The sequence below is a fragment of the Carassius auratus genome, chromosome 2, assembly GCF_003368295.1.
Source record: "Carassius auratus strain Wakin chromosome 2, ASM336829v1, whole genome shotgun sequence".
NCBI lineage: Eukaryota > Metazoa > Chordata > Actinopteri > Cypriniformes > Cyprinidae > Carassius > Carassius auratus.
The window spans coordinates 18,018,332-18,038,683 of NC_039244.1; the positions used below are offsets into that span (position 1 = coordinate 18,018,332).

Sequence of the window (20,352 nt, forward strand, 5' to 3'; positions counted from 1 at the left end):
CAAAATCCATTTGTCATGAATCAAATGTGACATGTGATGCCACTGGCAGGTATTCTGTGAGATGGTGGTCCACCAGTCTAATGTCACTGTGGGGGCACTGACTCATCGGAGACATTCTCATGACTCTTCTCAAATTTAGGTGCCCATGTTTCACAACTCAGACATTCGTAGGCGATGTTAGCCATTCTGTTTAGCAATTCTTTTCAGATTATGCAACTTCTGAGATTATGTAAGGCAAGCTTTTTTTTCTTTTTTTTAATCAAATGTAAACTCATGTCCCAGTCACATTTTCATGGTTAAATAAACATTACTCCCATTATCAGAACAAGAATATATATTTATATGTGTGTGTGTGTATATTATATTTTTACATTAACGATATAATCAATATATTATTTAAAGCCATGTATGAACCTCATCAACTGTTTTTTGAGCAGCAAATCAGAATATTAGAATGATTTCTGAAGGATCATGTGACACTGAAGACTGAAGTAATGATGCAAAAAAAAATCAGCTTTGAAATCACAGGAATAAATTACATTTTAGAAATATATTCAAATAGAAAGCAGTTTTACAATATTTCTGCTTTTGTTGTATTTTGGTGAGCAGAAAATAATTCTTTAAAAATATTCAAAATCTTACTGGTCAAAAACTTGACTGGCAGTGTATATATACATCTTCAAAACTCACAAAATACCAAAATACATTGATGAGTAACAGAGGTTAAAGTTTTTACCACTGATGTTAGCTTTTTTGCCTGCAGGAATACTGAATAGAAAACTTTTTCAGATTTGCATACCCACCAAATCTACGAATTCAGCGAAACTTGAACCTGGGTTAAAAATAATAATAATGAGAGTCAGTAAGGTACTTCTGCCAAGAGCTTGATGCCAATGAGATTCATCATCATATTCTCAGAGCTTCAAACATTTTGAAATGAGATCTGGAGTCTCCAGTTGGCAGGAACATGACATTAGCGACAGGCTGCGAGACCTCATATTGATCTCACCGGTGTCTACTGGTTAAACCAGATAGGATGAGAGGTCACTTATCCTGTTAGTGCAATAATAGCCATCAGTTTAAGCTTATTGTATTAAACAGGCCTTGGCCTAATCCAATATGTGTGCATCAAATCCTTTGATCTCTTTTAGGACATACCCCTGATTTCCCAGACCTAGCTTTCCTAACATAATCCAGAGAAAACTACACAAACATAATGCACGAATAAACAGAGCTAATAAATAATCAAACACATCAGAATAAATCAACAGACACTGACACAACTGAAATGTCTAATTAAATCAGTTGAAAATAAATAAATAAATGAAACCAATAACACTGACATTCCATTCTCTATTTCTGAGGTTTCATATTATTAACGGCTTCATTGAGAGGGGTTTATGAGGAGTGAAATGAAACCATTGCATACACATCTGCATTTTAAAATTATACCCATCCTATAAAATAAAAAAAAATATCCACACCAGACATTCAACACTCTCTGCTCAAAGCTTTCCATCACAGGGATGATGGCAAAATAAATAAATAATTAAATAAAACAACAATTTTGTAATGCCCTTCCGGAAGACAATATTAGTCTTCTGTTTTGTCATTTATCATTTGGAAAAGCTCGCTGCCTGTCTAGTTAAGGGACCAACATCTTAATGGCTTTCCGAGTGTTATGGCGGGGATGGATGCAATTTTCTCTGCCTGCCTTGCTGTCTTAGCTCCTTGAGTTCACATTTGGCATTCATTGATTCTGTCTACAATATTCTCTCAGACACTGAACCCATGTGACACTCTTAATACTGCTGCCCCATTAACTATCACATTCTGAGGATTCACTGAGAGTCCAAACAGGCCGGCAGTGAATAAAAAAAACAAAAAAAAAAACTGTCTTAAATACACACCACAGAACAGTGTTGTTATTGTTAACAAAAACTAGAATCATTAAAAACTAAAAACCAACAAATGAAATCAAGCTGAAATGAAATATAAATGTTATGTTTTCTCACTTGTTTCCTATGTGAAATATAAAGGTTTAAGCATTAAAATGAATAAAACTAAAAGTGAAATAAAAATAAACATTTAGATAAAATCTAAAAAGGAATATTAATTTTTTTTTTAAAACAGAAACACATAAACTTACTAAAAATTAAATAAAAACTGAAAAGATAGAAATTAAAGCTTAATCAAAATATTAATAAATACTATAATAGCACATAAATAATAACATAGAGCAAGAAAACGACTTAATTTTAAAGCAGATTTCCCCTTTCCAGAGCGCTTTTCCATCGTTGTGTTTTCCATCTTTAATAAGCTGTTGCATCACATAAGAAAATGACATGTCTAATAAATAACATCAAATCAAATCAAAATTTATGTATTGGTATCCACCTTAACCTTTTCAGGCCTCTTTGAGGACTCCTGAATAAAATTAGACTGATCATGCTAATTATGGCTGAATGATCAAAGCTTTTCCATTTCGGTTTCCTCCACTTAAATATCAGATATGTCGTTATCTCACTGAAAGCAATTCATATCTGATGAGAAATACATGATGCGATCATATGAGCTAATCCTATTCTGTGATGAAAGTGCAGTAAACAGTGATAAAACAAGAGATGAAATTACTGGGCAAAATACCACTGAATATTTCATTCTTGCACTTAACAGCTGCAAAAAAAAAAAGCTGCCTTGTACAATATAACCTGTTTTAAATGTACATACATAAAGGACGCTGAATGACTGAGTACTGCTCAGCGGATAAAAATGTACCATTATGAAGTAATTTATGAAGGCATTCTTCTTGTAAGACATGGAACATTAAGTGTCCTTCCACATATTCAGTGAGCATGTTGGCGGAAGCAAGCAGGCGCTGCAGGGAAGGTGACGGGCGGAGCCTGGACCCGGCAGGGGGATGCCAAAGAGCTATTTATACCTTCTGCTAAGAGAACCCCACAGACCCTTGGGGTGCCCATCCAAAGACAAAAATTTATTAGAAAAACACTAAAAACACTGGTTTACTTTTACTAGGGCACAAGAAATCCAGTGAAAACTGAATAATGGTCATAAATAATTCATGAAAGAGATCCAAGAAGCATCTTAAAAAAAGGCTGTAATGGATGAATAAAAGTGGATTGTGTCTTTGCTAATGCTTTAAATTAACTTTATCTTGTAAAATTGAGAGTGGATGAAAAGTTGAACTGAGATTATTACAATTTTGCTTCTAAATTGTAATTATATATTACATTTTCTATAAGAATATACAACTGCTGTACAGTTAGAGAGGAAACTGCTGATGTTTAACTACTTCTTAGCAAGACTTCCTCTAGTCTAGACCTTCCTTCATTAAGGAGGTCTTGATAAGAACATCAATTAAAAAAGATAGATCAAATGGCAAGGGTGCCTGGAGGACTAACCATAAGGGACCGATCCAAGATTCTTTAAAGATAGTTTAACTGCAGTGTTTGAATCGAGCGTGACTTCCAAAGTTTTCCAAACTTAGTCTTCCAAAAAAAAAAAAAAACACAAAAAAAGTAAAAAAAGTAATTAAGAATTTAATTTAATTGAAAAAATATAAATAAATCAATTATAAATAATATTAATATTTTTCCCTCCAATTAATTTTTGTTAGTGATTCATAACTGCTTTTCGATTTGAATAATTTAGCAGTAAAATCACTAACTAAAACGGAAGCAAATGAGATCATAACGCTTGTTAATATATTCATGTTTCTTATGATGAATAAGAACAAGCTGCATAATTTAATGAGTGTGAATTTTTGTAGTTCTTGAAGGGGAAACTGTGGGAAATCAATTCAATTACTGCTTAAAGGTACCTGTAAAAAGACCATTTAAGAAATTTGTCTGCATACACATCCTACACACATGACTGATTGTCGACTGAGATTGCCCTTACTGAAACATTTATTACAACATGTGCAGGAGCAGTGCAGCTTGAAACACCAAGAGAAAACACTGCTTGCCCTGGTGAAAGAAAATAGGCCGACAAAAAATACAAATATAAACATCTTCTCCTGCTACTAACAAAGCACGGAAAATGAAGCTGTAGCTGTCGCCTTGATACTATTCCTGAACTAGCAGACATTATTCTGCCTTTGTGCCAAACACAGTTTGCTTTATAAGCTCTTTTACAATAATTAACATACAGATCTCTGGTGTTACTGTACTGTAAGATATTAACACATTGTGGTAGCCTGACAACACGACTAGCAAGCAACTGACTCAGCAGAGAGAAGAAGAGAAACTGCTGGAGTCATGTACACATTACTGTACAATGTCCATGAATATTGTGTGACTAGTCAGCTGCCTCCTCCCTGGTTATCATCGGCACCCCATACTAAATCGCTGCCCTTCACCAGGCTCCCGACAGGAGTGGGTGTGTGAGAGGAGGGGCGCTGGATCAGCCAGGGCTGGAGTGCGTGATGGGGCACACCTTAAGGAAATGGAGCCTCATCACCGCCGCTGTTTAAAACCCCAACGCGCCTCGAGACCGTTCTCTTCCCCGTGCATGCAAACTGGTGCCCTCGTGGGTCCAGGAAGGGTGTGCATTGAGGGATTCCCGTGCCACCAGAGACGTGAGCTGCCGGACCCGCGATCCGGATGAGAACCGCACCTGTTTACACGGCCAACGGGCCAGGATGCCGGGCCGTCCATCCCCTGCAAGCGCTGACATGTTTCCGAATGTCTTTCTGCCGAAGTGTTGGCTTTGCCCAAAATGCTGTCCCTGAGATGAGCTTTCCCCTCTAGCTTGATGGAAACCTGAGGGAGAGATCGTTGCCAGCAGGCCAGAGAGAATGTCTGTCGCTCCTCATGGAGTCGATGTCAGTTTCCCATAAGCCAGAGCCTCTGCCACTTGAGCCAGCTGGCTGTTTCATTCGAGTACAGTCACAGACAGAATGCCACAGGGTACAGCATCCCAACACATCAGCTCTATGAGAAGCTTAAATGAGTTACTGACTGAACTATTCACTTCGGCAGGTGCACTAGTCATATTTAGGACAGTGGGATCACTAGTGAAACTGCTTCTATTCTGAATTTATCGAATTCTAATTCAATTATCAGTGAAATTAAACTAAGTGAAAAGCTGAACTGAAAAATTAACACATTTATTAATAAGTATTTGATCTCCTCCTTCTACTTTAATGACAACAGTACTCAAACTGCCAGAATTTTATAAACTAATGTAAAATATGAAGATCACATTATCCAGTATTCGTGAGAACAAGCTAAACAGCTTCTAGTGCAATGAAACAAAGAATATCTGATCATCTGTCAATGTCACAAATTTGCTAACATTTAATTTAGTGATGCCCCAATATTAAAATTATGTCCAATACAGTAAGCAGTATCTATTTTCATGGCTTTCGATTATTAACCGATAAATGACTAATATTTAAATTGTATACTATTTTGTCTAAATGAATTAAAACAAAAAATCAATAGTCAAAAAATCAAAGTGAATTTACGCATCACACACACAAACACAAAAAAAGGATATTCATTTTGAGAATTGCTAAAGATTCTCCAGCAAAAGATTTGCCTCGTAATCTTTAATCAAAATGGAGTGAGGACAAGTCAACCTGTCACTCATATGAGATAGCAGTAATACATTTTTTCTTAAGAAGCCGTTCACTCTGTTTCATTATCGCAACTTCCAATCCATAGCCACTTCATTGTGTTTATTTACTCTCAAAATGTTCCAATGTCTAACATTTATCAAAACTAGGGCTGTCACTTTTGTGAAAAAAATCTTTTTCGATTTTTAAGACAAGTGTTCATTGAATCGATTGTAAAATCGATTTTCCATGTCTAAAAAAAAACGTTTCCTTTTTCAACGTCAAATAACGGACGAATGCAAAGAGAGCACTGGAAACACACAAGACAGCAATATCTCGTATTTATTGGCATGACGTTTCGTGCAGAACAGCAACAGGAGTGCAACATTCTCAAAATTTTTTATATGAACATAACCGGCACTTAGGCTTGGCGGCAATAGGCAGGCTTAAGGAAATGTAGGCTAGGACCATTACAAATTTATTGGACAGGAAAACAAGTCGATCAACATTTCGGGGTCCAGAGCAGAGCGTTTTTTATTCACTATATGTCCAGCTGTTGAGAAGACGTGCTCCGACCGCACTGATGTCCCAGGGACACTCAGGTACAGCTGCGCAAGGTGGGGGTATTACCGGTCGCTGTCAGCTTGCAATGGTCCTTTTCATAACTCAGGATCTTCTGTAACTAGATGTGCGAATGAGGCGAATTCGCGTCTACCGTGCCGCGAGACCAGAAGCGCGTAAACGCTTTACATTGACTTAACATTGAAATCATTCGCGCCAGACGCTCTATTCGCATTTGATGTGAACGCAGCATAAGAGGACGCTTTCGATGTCACTGGGTCTTATAGACGCGTAAAATTCCTGGTATTTTATATCTAGCTTTCGCAACACATACTACACTTTCGGAATTCTTTATTTTCTTTTTCTGCTTTTTTGTGAGTTTTGAAATATCTAAATTTTTTAATTGTTTAATTCTTTTAAAATTAATAGTGTACATATTTGGTTAAAATCGATTCCCTATTTTCATTTTCAAAACTTTTTTTGGTTGGTCCAATCGATTGTGCAATCGATTTTCGAACTAAAAGTGACAGCCCTAATCAAAACATAAATGTTTACAAACATATTCAAATTAAATTTGGTGTGCGTGTATACTTTTGAACCCTAATGTAGGTAAGTGATGAGAGAATTTATATTACCTTTAGCTATAATGTAAAAACGTTCTGTGTGTAATACCATGTTGTTGGCTATTTTTAATGCTTTAATTGCTTGTGAGTGATTATAACAAGAAAGCCTCCTGCCGTTTGTGTGGTGGCTGCCATGCTGACACAATTCCCCTCTGGGAATCCGGCACCAGTGAGTCATCATCAGCCATGAGCCACACCTGCCAGCTGGGATGCAATCTACCACAGACCCCAGGTTTTCCCTGCAGGCCTCTGCCGCAATAAGATCCTTGTTCTACATGCACCTGGGACCACCACAGAAAATCTTGCTGGAAATGTCTGCTCTTTATATTCCTCCATTACATTAGAGTCTCTCTAAACTAACATAAACAGGTCAGCGCTCGTAAACAGGATGATGGAAAGGGTGCGCCAAATCCAATCAATGTTCATTTGTGAAACCTCTTTGGGCTAATAACGGCTCAATGCCATCTCAATCAAGACAATTTTTCAAAATGTTTACAGTTTTCTAATTGCCAAAGAGCAAGCGTTTGATGGCAAACATCAAATATGCATTACAAGTGGCATATTGAAGACTAAGCAGCACTGCAAATGACAAACTAAAATGTGGCTTTGAGCTTGAGAGGCTGGGATGGTCTCATGAACAGTCTGTTCCACACTTCAACAGCTAAAGCATCTGAAAACTCACTATTCTTTGAAAACAGTGGTCGACACAGGGTGCTTTGTACTTCCAGCAGCTAGAAGACGGGAAGAAGGATGCAAAAAAAGCTGGGAATACAGTAAAGCGTTTTCATTTGAACCCTTCCTGTCAAAGTGAATGACAGAATCCACTTTGCCACACGGATGTGAGACAGAATCTGATTTCATGAAGAGCCCCCTAAGACATTGATTCAATTCTCTCAGCATTTTGTGCCCCGAGTGTGAAAATAACAAGTTTTGAAATGGCCATCTTGGGTTTCTGTCATTACTCAAGAGGGTAGGCATAAAAAGTATGAAAACAGAGGAAGAGAGAGACCTCTGAGCAGGCTAGACATCATTCGAGTCATATGACACAGCTCAACTCCCTCCAGAGCTCTGCTTTAAACTCATTAGAAGGATATGGGTGGCAAAGGCCCGCTGCTTGCAGGCATATCAAATAGCGCTGCTGCACATTCATTATGAAGGTTTGCCCTATTATGAGCTAAAAATTGCACTGCAATGACATGGTAATTAATGTGTTTTTTTTTTCTTTATGCAGATGGCGTATATTACTTCAATTTGAATGTACAGTCCTGTTGCATAATAATCACACCTAGGAAGATGTGCCATAATGCAGTTCTGTCCCTTTTTCCATACATTTTATTCTATGGTGAACAAGTATAGACTGACACAGTAATGAGACAGTAAATTGGTACAGTCCTGTTAGTCATGCACACAGGTCATTTTCTTTGAACACGTCTCGCACCGCGTAAGAGACTGATAATAAAGCGATTCGGCAGATGAAATATGAGAGCGCTGAAGTACATGCTGATGTTAAATCCATTTTAACTCTCCAGTCAGCTCAGAAAACAGAGCGAGACATCGGCTTTTACAGTAATTGGAGTCTGCAGAGAATCCATTATGGTTCTGAGATGCCCAAATGTCCCTTATAACACGCCAGTCATCTTCTGCTTCATAGATTTCAACTCTTCGGACCACTAATTGAGAGTTTTGATCTTTCAGAATACAATCAGAGCTATATTAAAAAAATGTCCTTGCTCTTTCAAGTTTTATAATGGCAATGAATGCTGGTCGAGATTTTGAAGCAAAATAAAGTGCATCCATCCATCATAAAAAGTGCTCCACATGGCTCTGGGGAGTTAATATAGTCCTCCTGAAGTTAAGCAATTCATTTGTGTAAGAAAAATATCCACATTTAAAACTTTATAAACTAGCTTCCACAAACTGTGGAAGAGGTGTTCCAGTGGATGACGAAGGATGTAGGCATAGCATAAGCTCCGGTGAGAATATGCTAGTCTGACGAGAACCAACTTTTGTTTACAGTAAAGGAAGACCAGTCTCCTCTTGGCTTATATCGAAATCCTCTGACATTTTTCTTTACAAATCCTTGTGTTGTTCTTCTAATTTGTGACCGCTGTTTTGCTCTCTCCTCTGTGCTTCCATGTTCATCAGTTAGCGTAAACTAGTTTATAAAGTTTAAAATATGTATGTTTTTCATTGTAAAAATTTTGAGTTGTAGTGTGTACCTGACCATAAGTTCTAGTTTTAAGATAGGACACTATGTAACAATTTTGATTCTATTTTGAGTCAATTTGCAACCCTAACACTAATACTTTTCATATACTTTATGTCCAACACCTATAAGAACTTACCCAGACCAGGCGGTACCTCCGGACATGGTGGTAATGGCTTAGGGGTCGGGGGTGTCTGGTTGGCTTCTGGCTTGGTGCTGGGCATAAGATGGTCAGCTGTGGCCAGGTAGCTTGCAAAGGTAGTGTTGGGCCTTCCACTGGAGAAATTATAGTAGTAGTGGTGGGGTCCACGTGAGCTGTTCACTCCACGGCCATTGTTGAAACGGCTGAAGATGTCAAAGCGCTGGCTGTAGACATCGAAGTAGAGGATCATCATGATGAGGAAGTGCACCAGGCAGAGCAACAGCACAGCCTTGCAGATCCGCTCCAGGGTCCGGCCCAACATCAGCCGGCTCATGGTCAAAGCCACACGGCACGCTCCGCTACACGCATCCGGTCAACGTCACCTCTCCGCGCCGCTGAACCCTCCTGGACTGCAATTTACGAATATCACCTACAAAACAAAAGTGAGGGGAGTTACATTAGACTCCAGTCTATTTATGATTTCACTTTTGTGGTGAGACTAAATTTCAGCAGTACATTAAGCCAAAAGAAAATGCAAAATTCCAAATGCAGAAATAGCTTTGAACTGTTGGCTAGGTTTAAATGCTCTCTATTGCAGCATACAATTACTGTTTAACCAAACACTAATTACGTTAATACTATGTCAGAGTAGCTTGCCTATAGCTGTGCTAACATTGCAGTAGTAGATGAGCTAATAATTTGTGTGTACTTGAATGCTACATAATTCGTTAATAGTGTTTAAAATAGTAGTCCCCAACTGGTTTTACTTTATCACTCATATTCTACTATATATATATATATATATATATATATATATATATATATATATATATAAGGGTGCTCTTAATTGATCAAAAGTGACAGTAAAGACATGTATAATGTAAAGCAATTCATTAATATTTCACAGAAAATGTTGCTCTTTTACACTTTCTCTTCATCAAAGAATCCTGACAAAATTTATTGCAGTTTAAAAAATGAGATGAGCACAAAAATCTGCATCAGAATGATTTCTGAAGGATCATGTGACATCGAAAACTAACTATAAAAACCAGCTCTGACATCACAGTGATAATTTACATCGTAAAATATATTATAATAGAAAAGAGTTTAAAATCTTTTTGACCCTAAACTTTTAAACAAAAATGTACTTGGTAAAACACTGATATTAACAGAAATATTAATATTAAGTCCATGGTTTGAACATGGTACATTTTTGTCAACTATAGGTTTGGAAAACTTATAAAACAGATTGATTTTGCTATTTTAGCAAAATGTGGCTTTATAGTTAGCTTCATTTTATTATTTGCACTTAATGTTTGTTTCATGTCCTCCACAGCAGGAAGAACCCCACCAACCGAGAAACACTGATTTTAATCACTAATCATTTATTAAAACATAAACAATCTAGAATCTTGTGAGTTCATTATTTAAACTGGAAGGACACTAGGGTCACGCCACACTTTAATTATAGAATAAGACTGCTTTGTACATCTTAGATCAATGGCAATTATTATTCATATGCATTTAAAAAGACCCTGGCACTGAATGATCTTTACCATAAAATTCCTTTCTCACATCATTATTTCTCTTTATAATATTGATAAATAAAGCCCAAACTCACTTCTAAGCTCCATTAACCGTGTGAAGCAAAAATAAGTGTAAGAAAAATCTATATAAAATGTTGTAATTAACACAGCAAAAGAGAAACTGCAGCTTTCTCCAGGTTGCTATGAGCAATTCAAATGTTGACGGGATTTTCCAATCAACCTTACGTGTAATAGGCCAAAGGCAAGGAAGTTTACGAATCAACAGACTACAGCCTGAAGTCGGAGACCTTACTCCCACTCACTCTCTCCTGGCGTGATCTCTGGATGAAACTAAATGGAAAAGCCTCTTGATTTCACACATTGCCAGCTGTTGAAAGCTCCCCTGTGGCAGTGCGGATGGGGGGCTAACATAAGCAGCTTGTAAGCACTAACACACAGGCTGACCGTGTTGGGGAGGAAGTATAGGATATACGGAACACCTGCAGCGAATGGGTCCATAACCACACCTTCACCTGCACTCTCGTCCACTACCCCGCACATCATGTGTGACTCCTCTGCAATAACCATCTGATGCACTAGGGAGAAAAAAACAACAACAACACTGTCTGACACAATTCACACGGCTCAGCCTGGTTTGGGCTCCTTTACGGAATGCTCAACACTCACCAACCCCCATAATGAATTACACCAGCAGACACAGGAACAAGCCAAAAATACTGTTACTGAGAGGTGGGAGAATAAGTAAGATATAAGGTAAGAATAGAAGATGACTGGAAAAGGAAAATAAGGTGCAAGGAGTCAATGGACAGAAAGGAGACAACAACAGCAGAAAGAGAGACTATACAGAAGCATTACCTAAATTCCTCTTTTTCATCAAATTTGATGAAGAACCAACTTCTAGACTTATGATGAAGTAATGTGATGTGTTGTGTTGTTATGCAGTTGTCAGGGACTGGCAGTTGTCCAGATTCATTCCTCTGGTGTTGTCATTCTCCTTGAAGCACGTGCAAGTGGCGGTTCTCTATCAACCAATCAATGTTCTGCAGTGAATGTAGCTCCACCCTTTAGCTACTGAACTACTGTGCTAGGTACCCCAAGGGAAGGGTACCAAAAAAGTGGTATGGTACAGTTCACTATTTTGGTACCATTCACAACTTCTGAAAATGGAAACGGAAATAATTGTGTTTGGAAATAATCATTTTCTTAAAAAATACCTAGTTATGACCGATAGCTTTGCCTAACCGCTGCACGGTTCTTCTTCGCTGCTCAGAATGCATTGCAAGCACAGGAAGTTGTGATGTGTTGCCACAAGCAACCCCTGTTTAGAGTAGCGAAGAAGAAATGAAAAAGCTTTAGCAGCACTGATCTATATATGACTGGATCACTCATCGCGTTCTAAACTGCAAATGACAGTGAAGCCGCTTCTATATTATAGATCGGGGCGGCAGTGTTTAAAACGAACCGTTTAAAACGATTCAGTTCGATTTGGTGAACTGAATGATTCGTTCGCGAACCGGAAATCCAGCTGCTTTGATTTGGACTCTCTGTCACACAGACACGGAAGAGAAGACAATGCTGAATAAAGTCGTCGTTTTTGCTATTTCGGACCAAAATGTATTTTCGATGCTTCAACAAATTCTAACGGACCCTCTGATGTAACATGGACTACTTGGATGATGTTTTTCTTACCTTTCTGGACATGGACAGTATACCGTACACACAGCTTCAATGGAGGGACTGAGAGCTCTCAGACTAAATCTAAAATATCTTAAACTGTGTTCCGAAGATAAAAGGAGGCCTTACATGTTTGGAACAGCATAAGGGTGAGTTATTAATGACATCATTTTCATTTTTGGGCGAACTAACCCTTTAATAATAATAATTATGCCTAGACGGTTGGTTGTTTTTTACTTGTTTTGTTGTAAAGAGATTATCTGATTAATATATCATTTTTTATATTCCTAGACTTATTTGTTGCAGTTTTTTATAGTTATACTGTAAAACTAAAATACCTTTTTTAGTTTGCAGTGTTAGATTTTTGCAAGCATTTGAAGTTCTTTTTGGCTTAAGAAAATAAATAATATTACTGTCAAATTCATGTCAAATAACAAAAATACTTTAATAAATACAGTAGTTCACCATGTATTTCTTCATGTTTTATTAAGGGATAAGTCTGAAACACACCATAAAATAATTTACACAGGGCTAGTAGTATATACAGCTGTATACAGATACACACCCAGGTATCGGATCAGTACTCCATATCGGCCGATACCCTGAGCCCAGGTATCGGAATCTGTATCGGGAAGAGAAAAAGGGTATCGGAACATCTCTAGTGAAAATCCCAGTAGATCAGCAGTTTTTTTAAATACCAAGACCAGCCTGTCTAGCACCAACAACAATTCCACATTCAAAGCCACTTAAATCCCCTTTCTTCCTCATTCTGATGCACAGTTTGAACTTCAGCAAGTAGTCTTCACCACATCTAGATGCTTAAATGCATTTAGTTGCTGCCATGTGATTGGCTGGTTAGCAATGTGTGTTACCAAGCAATTGAACAGGTGTTTTTAATAAAGTGGCCAGTGAATGTATATATATATATATACACACACACACACACACACACACACTGAACAAAATTATAAACGCAACACATTTGTTTTTGCACCCATTTTTCATGAGCTGAACTCAAAGATCTAAGACTTTTTCTACAGTATGTACACAAAAGGCCTTTCTCTCAAATATTGTTCACAAATCTGTCTAAATCTGTGTTAGTGAGCATTTCTCCTTTCCCAAAATAATCCATCCACCTCACAGGTGTGGCACATCAAGATGCTGATAGACACAATAAAAGGCCACTCAAAAATGTGCAGTTTTACTATATCGGTGTCACACACCTGGACTCACTTAGTGTTTTTGCCCGTGACCCAGTTTCTGTCTTCCGTGTCTAGTTTGATTAGTTCCCAGGTGTGTCTATTATCTTCCTCATGTGTTCCATGTCCCTGTTAATTTAATGATTCCATCGACCTGTGTTTCCCCAATTATCTGTTGTTCATAAGCCTTGTCCCTTCAGTTCTGTTTTGTCGGATCTTCTCACTTGTGCATTTGCTCCTCACTTGTGATCACTTGCTACTCACTTGCTACTTACGTGTGTCTACCTCTGTGCTCCATGTTGGATATCCCCTGTGTTGGATATATTAAAAGCCTTATTTCGTTTATCCTCGGCTCCGTGTTCCTTCCGGCAGCGTAAAACCGTGACAGAAGACCCGACCAAAAGAAGAAAATAGAAAACTGCGTGTTTTTTTCCCTCCGTTTTGTTTTTGTGTTTTCAAAGTCTTTTTGTTTCGTAGTGTTCTATGGATCCCCTCTATCGTCCTGAATTCCTCATCCTCCTGCTGAAGCAGGAAGGACGTTCTCTCGAGGACCATACCAGACAGTTTCTCCTATTAGCTAATGCCACCAGCTACCCGGACGGCGCGCTCTGCACCTTCTACAACACCAGCCTGAACTCCAAATGCAGAGCGTTGTCGTCCGAAGATGGTCCTCGAGAGGATTTCGCCGCATTCGTGGAGTGGACTCTGGCGAGAAATGGCTCATCTCTCACCGTCTGCCCCATAGAGGACCTCGCCAGCCCCACTCCCGACCCAGAGACCAGCCAGCCACCATCACGCCGCACGGAGCCAGAGCCCACCGCAGCCGCAGAGCCCGAGCCATCCACTGACAGGGAGCCGGAACTCGAGAGCGCGACTGACCAGGTGTGTGAGCCGGCAACACCGTGCATCGTGGGAGTCCTCGTGGAGATCGAGGGCGTGGAGGAAAGCCCTGCCCACACTCCTGCGACTGAGGGTGAGCTATATGCAGTCTCTGAAAGTCATATGGAGCAAGTTCTGGATCTGATGGTCTGGTCTACGGAGGTAATCCCTAATATTCCTGTTTCCCCGCTGGTTCCGTCCAGCCCTGATTCCCCTGTATACCCTCTCAGTCTCCCACTCCTACCTCCTCCAGTCATTTCCTCTGCTCCATTTCCGCTGGTTCCGCCCAGCCCTGAGTTTTCTGTTTCTCCGCTGGTTACGCCCAGCCCTGAGTTTTCTGTTTCTCCGCTGGTTACGCCCAGCCCTGAGTTTTCTGTTTCTCCGCTGGTTCCGCCCAGCTCTGAATCTTCTGTGTCTCCGCTGGTTCCGCCCAGCTCTGAATCTTCTGTGTCTCCGCTGGTTCCGCCCAGCTCTGAATCTTCTGTGTCTCCGCTGGTTCCGCCCAGCTCTGAATCTTCTGTGTCTCCGCTGGTTCCGCCCAGCTCTGAATTTTCTGTGTCTCCGCTGGTTCCGCCCAGCTCTGAATTTTCTGTGTCTCCGCTGGTTCCGCCCAGCCATGATTTTTCTGTTTCACCACTGGTTCCGCCCAGCCCTGAATCTTCTGTGTCTCCTGTATTCCCTCCCAGCCTCCCTCTCCCGCCTCCTCCCAAACCTGCTGGTCCCTCTACTCCTCTTTCGCTGGCTCCGTCCAGTCCTGATCCTCCTGTCCTTCCTCCCATCCTTCTCCTCTCTCCTCCTCCTAGACCAGCCAGTTCCTCGCCATCCCTGCTGGTGCCAGTCAGTCCCGCAGCTCACCCTCAGTCCGCGCCATCGGGGCGCGGTGGTTCGCCGCTGGACTGCCAGTCTCCAGCTCCGCCTTGGCGTGTTAAGGCCCTGTCTCCGCCTCCAGCCTCCGAGCCCTGGACTCCTCCTCAGTCCTTCGACCCAGCGGCTCCGCCTTGGCTCTTAGCTCCCTCGTCTCCACCGTGGCCTGTCATCCCACCTGCTCCACCGGGCTCCCTCGTCCCTCCGGCTCCACCTTGGTCAGTCGTCGACCATCCGCCGCCTCGGGACTCCTCTCCTCTGGTTCCACCTCGTCACTCCATCCCTCCGGCTCTGTCAGGCTCCTCCTTCCCTCCGGTTCCACCTCCATCCTCGGTCGCTCCGGCTCCACATCGGTCTGCCAGGACCCCGCCTCCGCCTTGGTCGCCTGAGCCTTCTGCTCCACCTAGGCCCTCCGGAACCTCGTCGTCACCCTGGCTCTGCGGCTGTGCTGCTCCATCTTGGGCTCCTCACCCACCGGTGCAGTCTCCGCCTGTCGGCCCCCTGGTGTCGTCGACCCTTCCTTCACCATGGCTCCTCCCGCCGTCGACTCCACCTTGGATCTCCGTCCTGGCTGGTCTCTGGTGGACCATCTGGCTCTTCCTGCTCCTGTCTCCTCCCTGGCTCCTCCTTCTGTGGTCCCTGTCTGCTGGCCCCCTCCTGGGAGTCCGTCCTCCACCGGAACCTCCTCCCAGGTTCCCACCCATGCCTCCCTCTGTTGTTTCTACGGTGCGAGGACGCACCTACCGGGAGGGGGGAGTACTGTCACACACCTGGACTCACTTAGTGTTTTTGCCCGTGACCCAGTTTCTGTCTTCCGTGTCTAGTTTGATTAGTTCCCAGGTGTGTCTATTATCTTCCTCATGTGTTCCATGTCCCTGTTAATTTAATGATTCCATCGACCTGTGTTTCCCCAATTATCTGTTGTTCATAAGCCTTGTCCCTTCAGTTCTGTTTTGTCGGATCTTCTCACTTGTGCATTTGCTCCTCACTTGTGATCACTTGCTACTCACTTGCTACTTACGTGTGTCTACCTCTGTGCTCCATGTTGGATATCCCCTGTGTTGGATATATTAAAAGCCTTATTTCGTTTATCCTCGGCTCCGTGTTCCTTCCGGCAGCGTAAAACCGTGACAATCGGGGGGTCTGAAAACCAGTCAGTAGCTGGTGTGGCCACCATTTGCCTCACACAGTGCAGCACATCTCCTTCCCATAGAGTTGATCAGGTTGTTGATTGTCTCCTGTGGAATGTTGGTCCACTTCTCTTCAATGGCTGTGCCAAGTTGCTGGATATTGGCAGGAACTAGAACACGCTGTTGTATACGCCGATCCAGAGCATCCCAAACATGCTCAATGGGTGACATGTCCAGTGACTATGCTGTCCATGCAAGAACTGGTGTTTTCAGCTTCCAGGGATTGTGTACAGATCCTTCCACCATGGGGCACTCGATCCACAACGTTGACATTAGCAAACGCTTATGTTGCCATACATGCACACAACTCCATACACGCTGTCTGCCATCTGCCCTGTACAGGGAAAACCGGGATTCATACGTGAAGAAAACACCTCTCCAAAGTGCCAGACGCCATCGAATGTAAGCATTTGCCCACTCAAGTCGGCTACAGTGATGAACTGCAGTCAGGTCGAGACCCCGCTGAGGACGAAGAGCATGCAAATAAGCTTCCCGGAGACGGTTTCTGACAGTTTGTACAGAAAATCTTTGGTTATGCAAACCGATTGTTGCAGCAGCTGTCCTGTTGCCTGGTCTCAGACGATCTTGGAGGTGAAGATTCTGGATGTGGAGGTCCTGGGCTAGGGTGGTTACATGTGGCCTGCGGTTGTAAGGCTGGTTGGATGTACTGCCTTTGGAGATGGCTTATGGTAGAGAAATGAACATTCAATTCACAGGCAAACAGCTCTGGTGGACATTCCTGCAGGCAGCATGCCGATTGCAAGCTCCCTCAAAACTTGCGACATCAGTGGCATTGTGCTGTGTGATAAAACTGCACATTTTAGAGTGGCCTTTTATTGTGGCCAGCCTAAGGCACACCTGAGCAATAATCATACAGTCTAATCAGCATCTTGAATCAGAACCTAAGGCCTGTTCACAACATAACTAAAGATAACGAAAAAAGATAAAGATACAGTATAGTTCTAAAAATTATACTTAATATTATAGAGTCCAACAAGAGACTTGAAATCTATCAGCCTCACTCACGGTTCTCTCTGATTATCACATTTCCTGTTAACTGCCAAAGAAAACCAATGGAGGCTGCAAATTCTGCAGTATGTGCATCTTTGGAGCTGGAGCTGTGGGTGGATGTTTCAGCACAGTAATGGTCCTTAATATAGGACATCAATATAACGCTAACCCAATAAGACTGAGGTCACTCTAAGTTGCTACTCCATTGATATATGGTCTTCTCTCAAAATCACATTTGCAAACTTATTATCTTTGCTTTTGCTGTCATCAGTACCTTCTCTTTACTCTTTTCCACAGTATGAACTAGAAGTTTGTCTTGAAGAATACTGTATGCTGAAGTCCCAATACCAAAGCTCCTAAAATATTAAACACAGCTCCAAAGGCCTTGTAGAAGAAGAAGACCCCGTTTGAGCAAAAATACTTTCTCCAAAGCTCCTACCACACATAGACCATAATTTCCTTAGCTTCACCTCTTAGCCATAAGAGAGAACAAAGTTTTTTATTTTATCAAAGCACTTTATAGCTAAATTTCAACTGTCAATGTGGGAATAAGGCAATATAAAATGAGAATAAAATTAATTAGTAAGGCAATATCAAACCAGCCACTCATTTCAAATGCTATCTAATCAATTCCTCTATAAATGGAACACTTCCAGATGCCCCAGAATAAATTCCACAGGACTGAGCTCATTAATTTAGTAAATCCACTTAACTGTAATATTACTCATTTTATCAAAGAGGGACTTACTATGCATGCATTGGTTTTCAAAGCCTCTGCTGAAAATGCCAATGTTAACGAGGTTACATTTTTGAGCACTCCAGAAGTTAGCAATTCTCAAAATTCTCAAAGGTCTCAAAGTCAGGATCAATAATAAGCCAAGCGTTCGAATCAAATATTGTCACACATTAGACTAACTTATTAAACTACAAAAAGACTGACAGCAGCACCAACTCAAGCAGCTCAGGCTGACCCATAACAGATTTGGCCAGAAATAGAGGCTAATTAATATTTTACATCTCACCTGCCATAAACTAATGGGTGAAAAGAGCAAGGTTTTACATTGACACAAGGGAATCCATCAAATAAACTGGCAACAAAATGTGTTCAGCATCTACATGCTTAATTTTAATGACCAACCAACTGAACAGTAGCACTTGCATTATTTATGTTGACCTTCAACCCAGCATTCAAACAATCAAATCACTAAACAGTAAATAGAAGAGATCAGAGTGCATTTGCAGGACATGCTTGTACAAATATTTTTTTTTTTTAATTGCACTTACTGTGTTATTTAACAAGCTTGTTGTTGACTTAAATGACAGTCAAAATATATTAAGCAGCTTACATTTTATTACCACAGAATAATATATATATATTTTTTATGTATTACAACAGAAAAACAACACCAAATTGTTGAACGGTAGTGTCCATTGACACCATAGTCTAGTTTTCATAAGAAACAGTTTTATGAGAGCCACCAATTAAACACTGAATAGTAATTCAAGGCTGTTATTCATGATTTAAAGATATAGTTATGTAGGAACTGTGTTTTGTCCTTCCTGAAGACAAAGTGACAAAGCAACAGCTAGAATGGAAAAATAAACAGGTGAAGCACAGCATGAGTGACTCCATAAAAAACATCTGGTGGAGTGGGAGTGATATCTTGCGCTTCAGAAACCACATCTGCATCAGGAAATGACAGATTCAGAAGTCTCCCACTGCCTAAAGCACTTTCCAACAATATATTAATCACTCTCTCATGCTGTCTTTTGCACACAGTTGTAACTTCCATATGTTATTGTGACATTAAAATGGACAGACTGCAGATTTCTGGGAGATTTAGGTGGGCAGCCTCTCCAGTTTCTCCATAATTCAAAATGACATTAATGGCTGCGGTTCACAAAATACTCATCAGTCAACTATTTACAAACTGCCTAGCTAGATCGAGGCATATTTGTGAGATTTAATGGCTCGGGAACCACAGATTCTGGTTCTGGTCAGACAACTTATTTTGAGAGCTATAATCGATAAACAAATTGTACCATAATACATTTGGGTGATTATTCAATTGGGAACCCTTTGAAACCTTGACAAATCAAACTTCATATGTCCAAGAATAAAAACACGATCATGGCCACTGTTTGTGATGGTAATGACATTTTTACAGAAGAAAGCCTTGAACTTGCTAACACAACTAGCTAACTTGCTAACTAGCTAGCAGTCAGATCAGTTTAAATCTACAAAAAATTAACTATAATTCTAAAATATTAACAAAATAACCAATACAAACTACTCTTATGATTTTCATCATAACCAATTTTTTAGTTTTGCTTAAAAGTAATTGTTTAATGCTAAAAACATAGAAAATTTTAATTAAAGAGACACAAAAAAGCTTAAAACTGGCAAAAATATTTTATTTCTTCTCTAAAATCAACATAAGAGACAGAAAATGCCCCTTAATTGAAGACTAACCCATTTTCAATCAAAAACTTTCAAACCACATATTTTGGAGCATTTAAAAAATCAAAAATAAAGTAATAAACTGGGCCCAAACCAACAAACTGTACTGGATGCATGAAAAAGCCTATAGCCACACTCATGCTCTCATTCAAAATACAGTAGATGAAAACACAATTCACCTCGGAGCTCTTCTCATCCTCAAGATGGAAAAACTCGCGCTGTCTTATCAGGCTCATTTTCAAACAACATGTTAAGACTTGACATGAGGGGATTCAACCCATCCAGCTTCTCCTAAGAGAAATTAATTAGGCCTAGAGACGCCAATCAGGCCTGACTTTGATGTTTAAAAGCAAGAGCATGTTAAATAGGATGGTAGCACCAAACAGACAGGAAACTTCACCATACACATGTGAG

The 20,352-nt window shown here is 40.5% G+C and overlaps 1 protein-coding gene across 1 annotated transcript in view; it reads right to left on the minus strand.

Moving 5' to 3' along the window:
* The window catches only part of b4galt2 (UDP-Gal:betaGlcNAc beta 1,4- galactosyltransferase, polypeptide 2), a 99,085-nt gene that overhangs the window by 71,356 nt on the left and 7,377 nt on the right, over positions 1–20,352 (minus strand). Inside the window, exon 2 of the mRNA XM_026288184.1 lies at positions 9,111–9,543. Within this exon, the coding sequence (XP_026143969.1) occupies positions 9,111–9,447 (337 nt within the window). The 5' untranslated portion in view covers positions 9,448–9,543. The remainder of the gene's footprint in view (positions 1–9,110; positions 9,544–20,352) is intronic.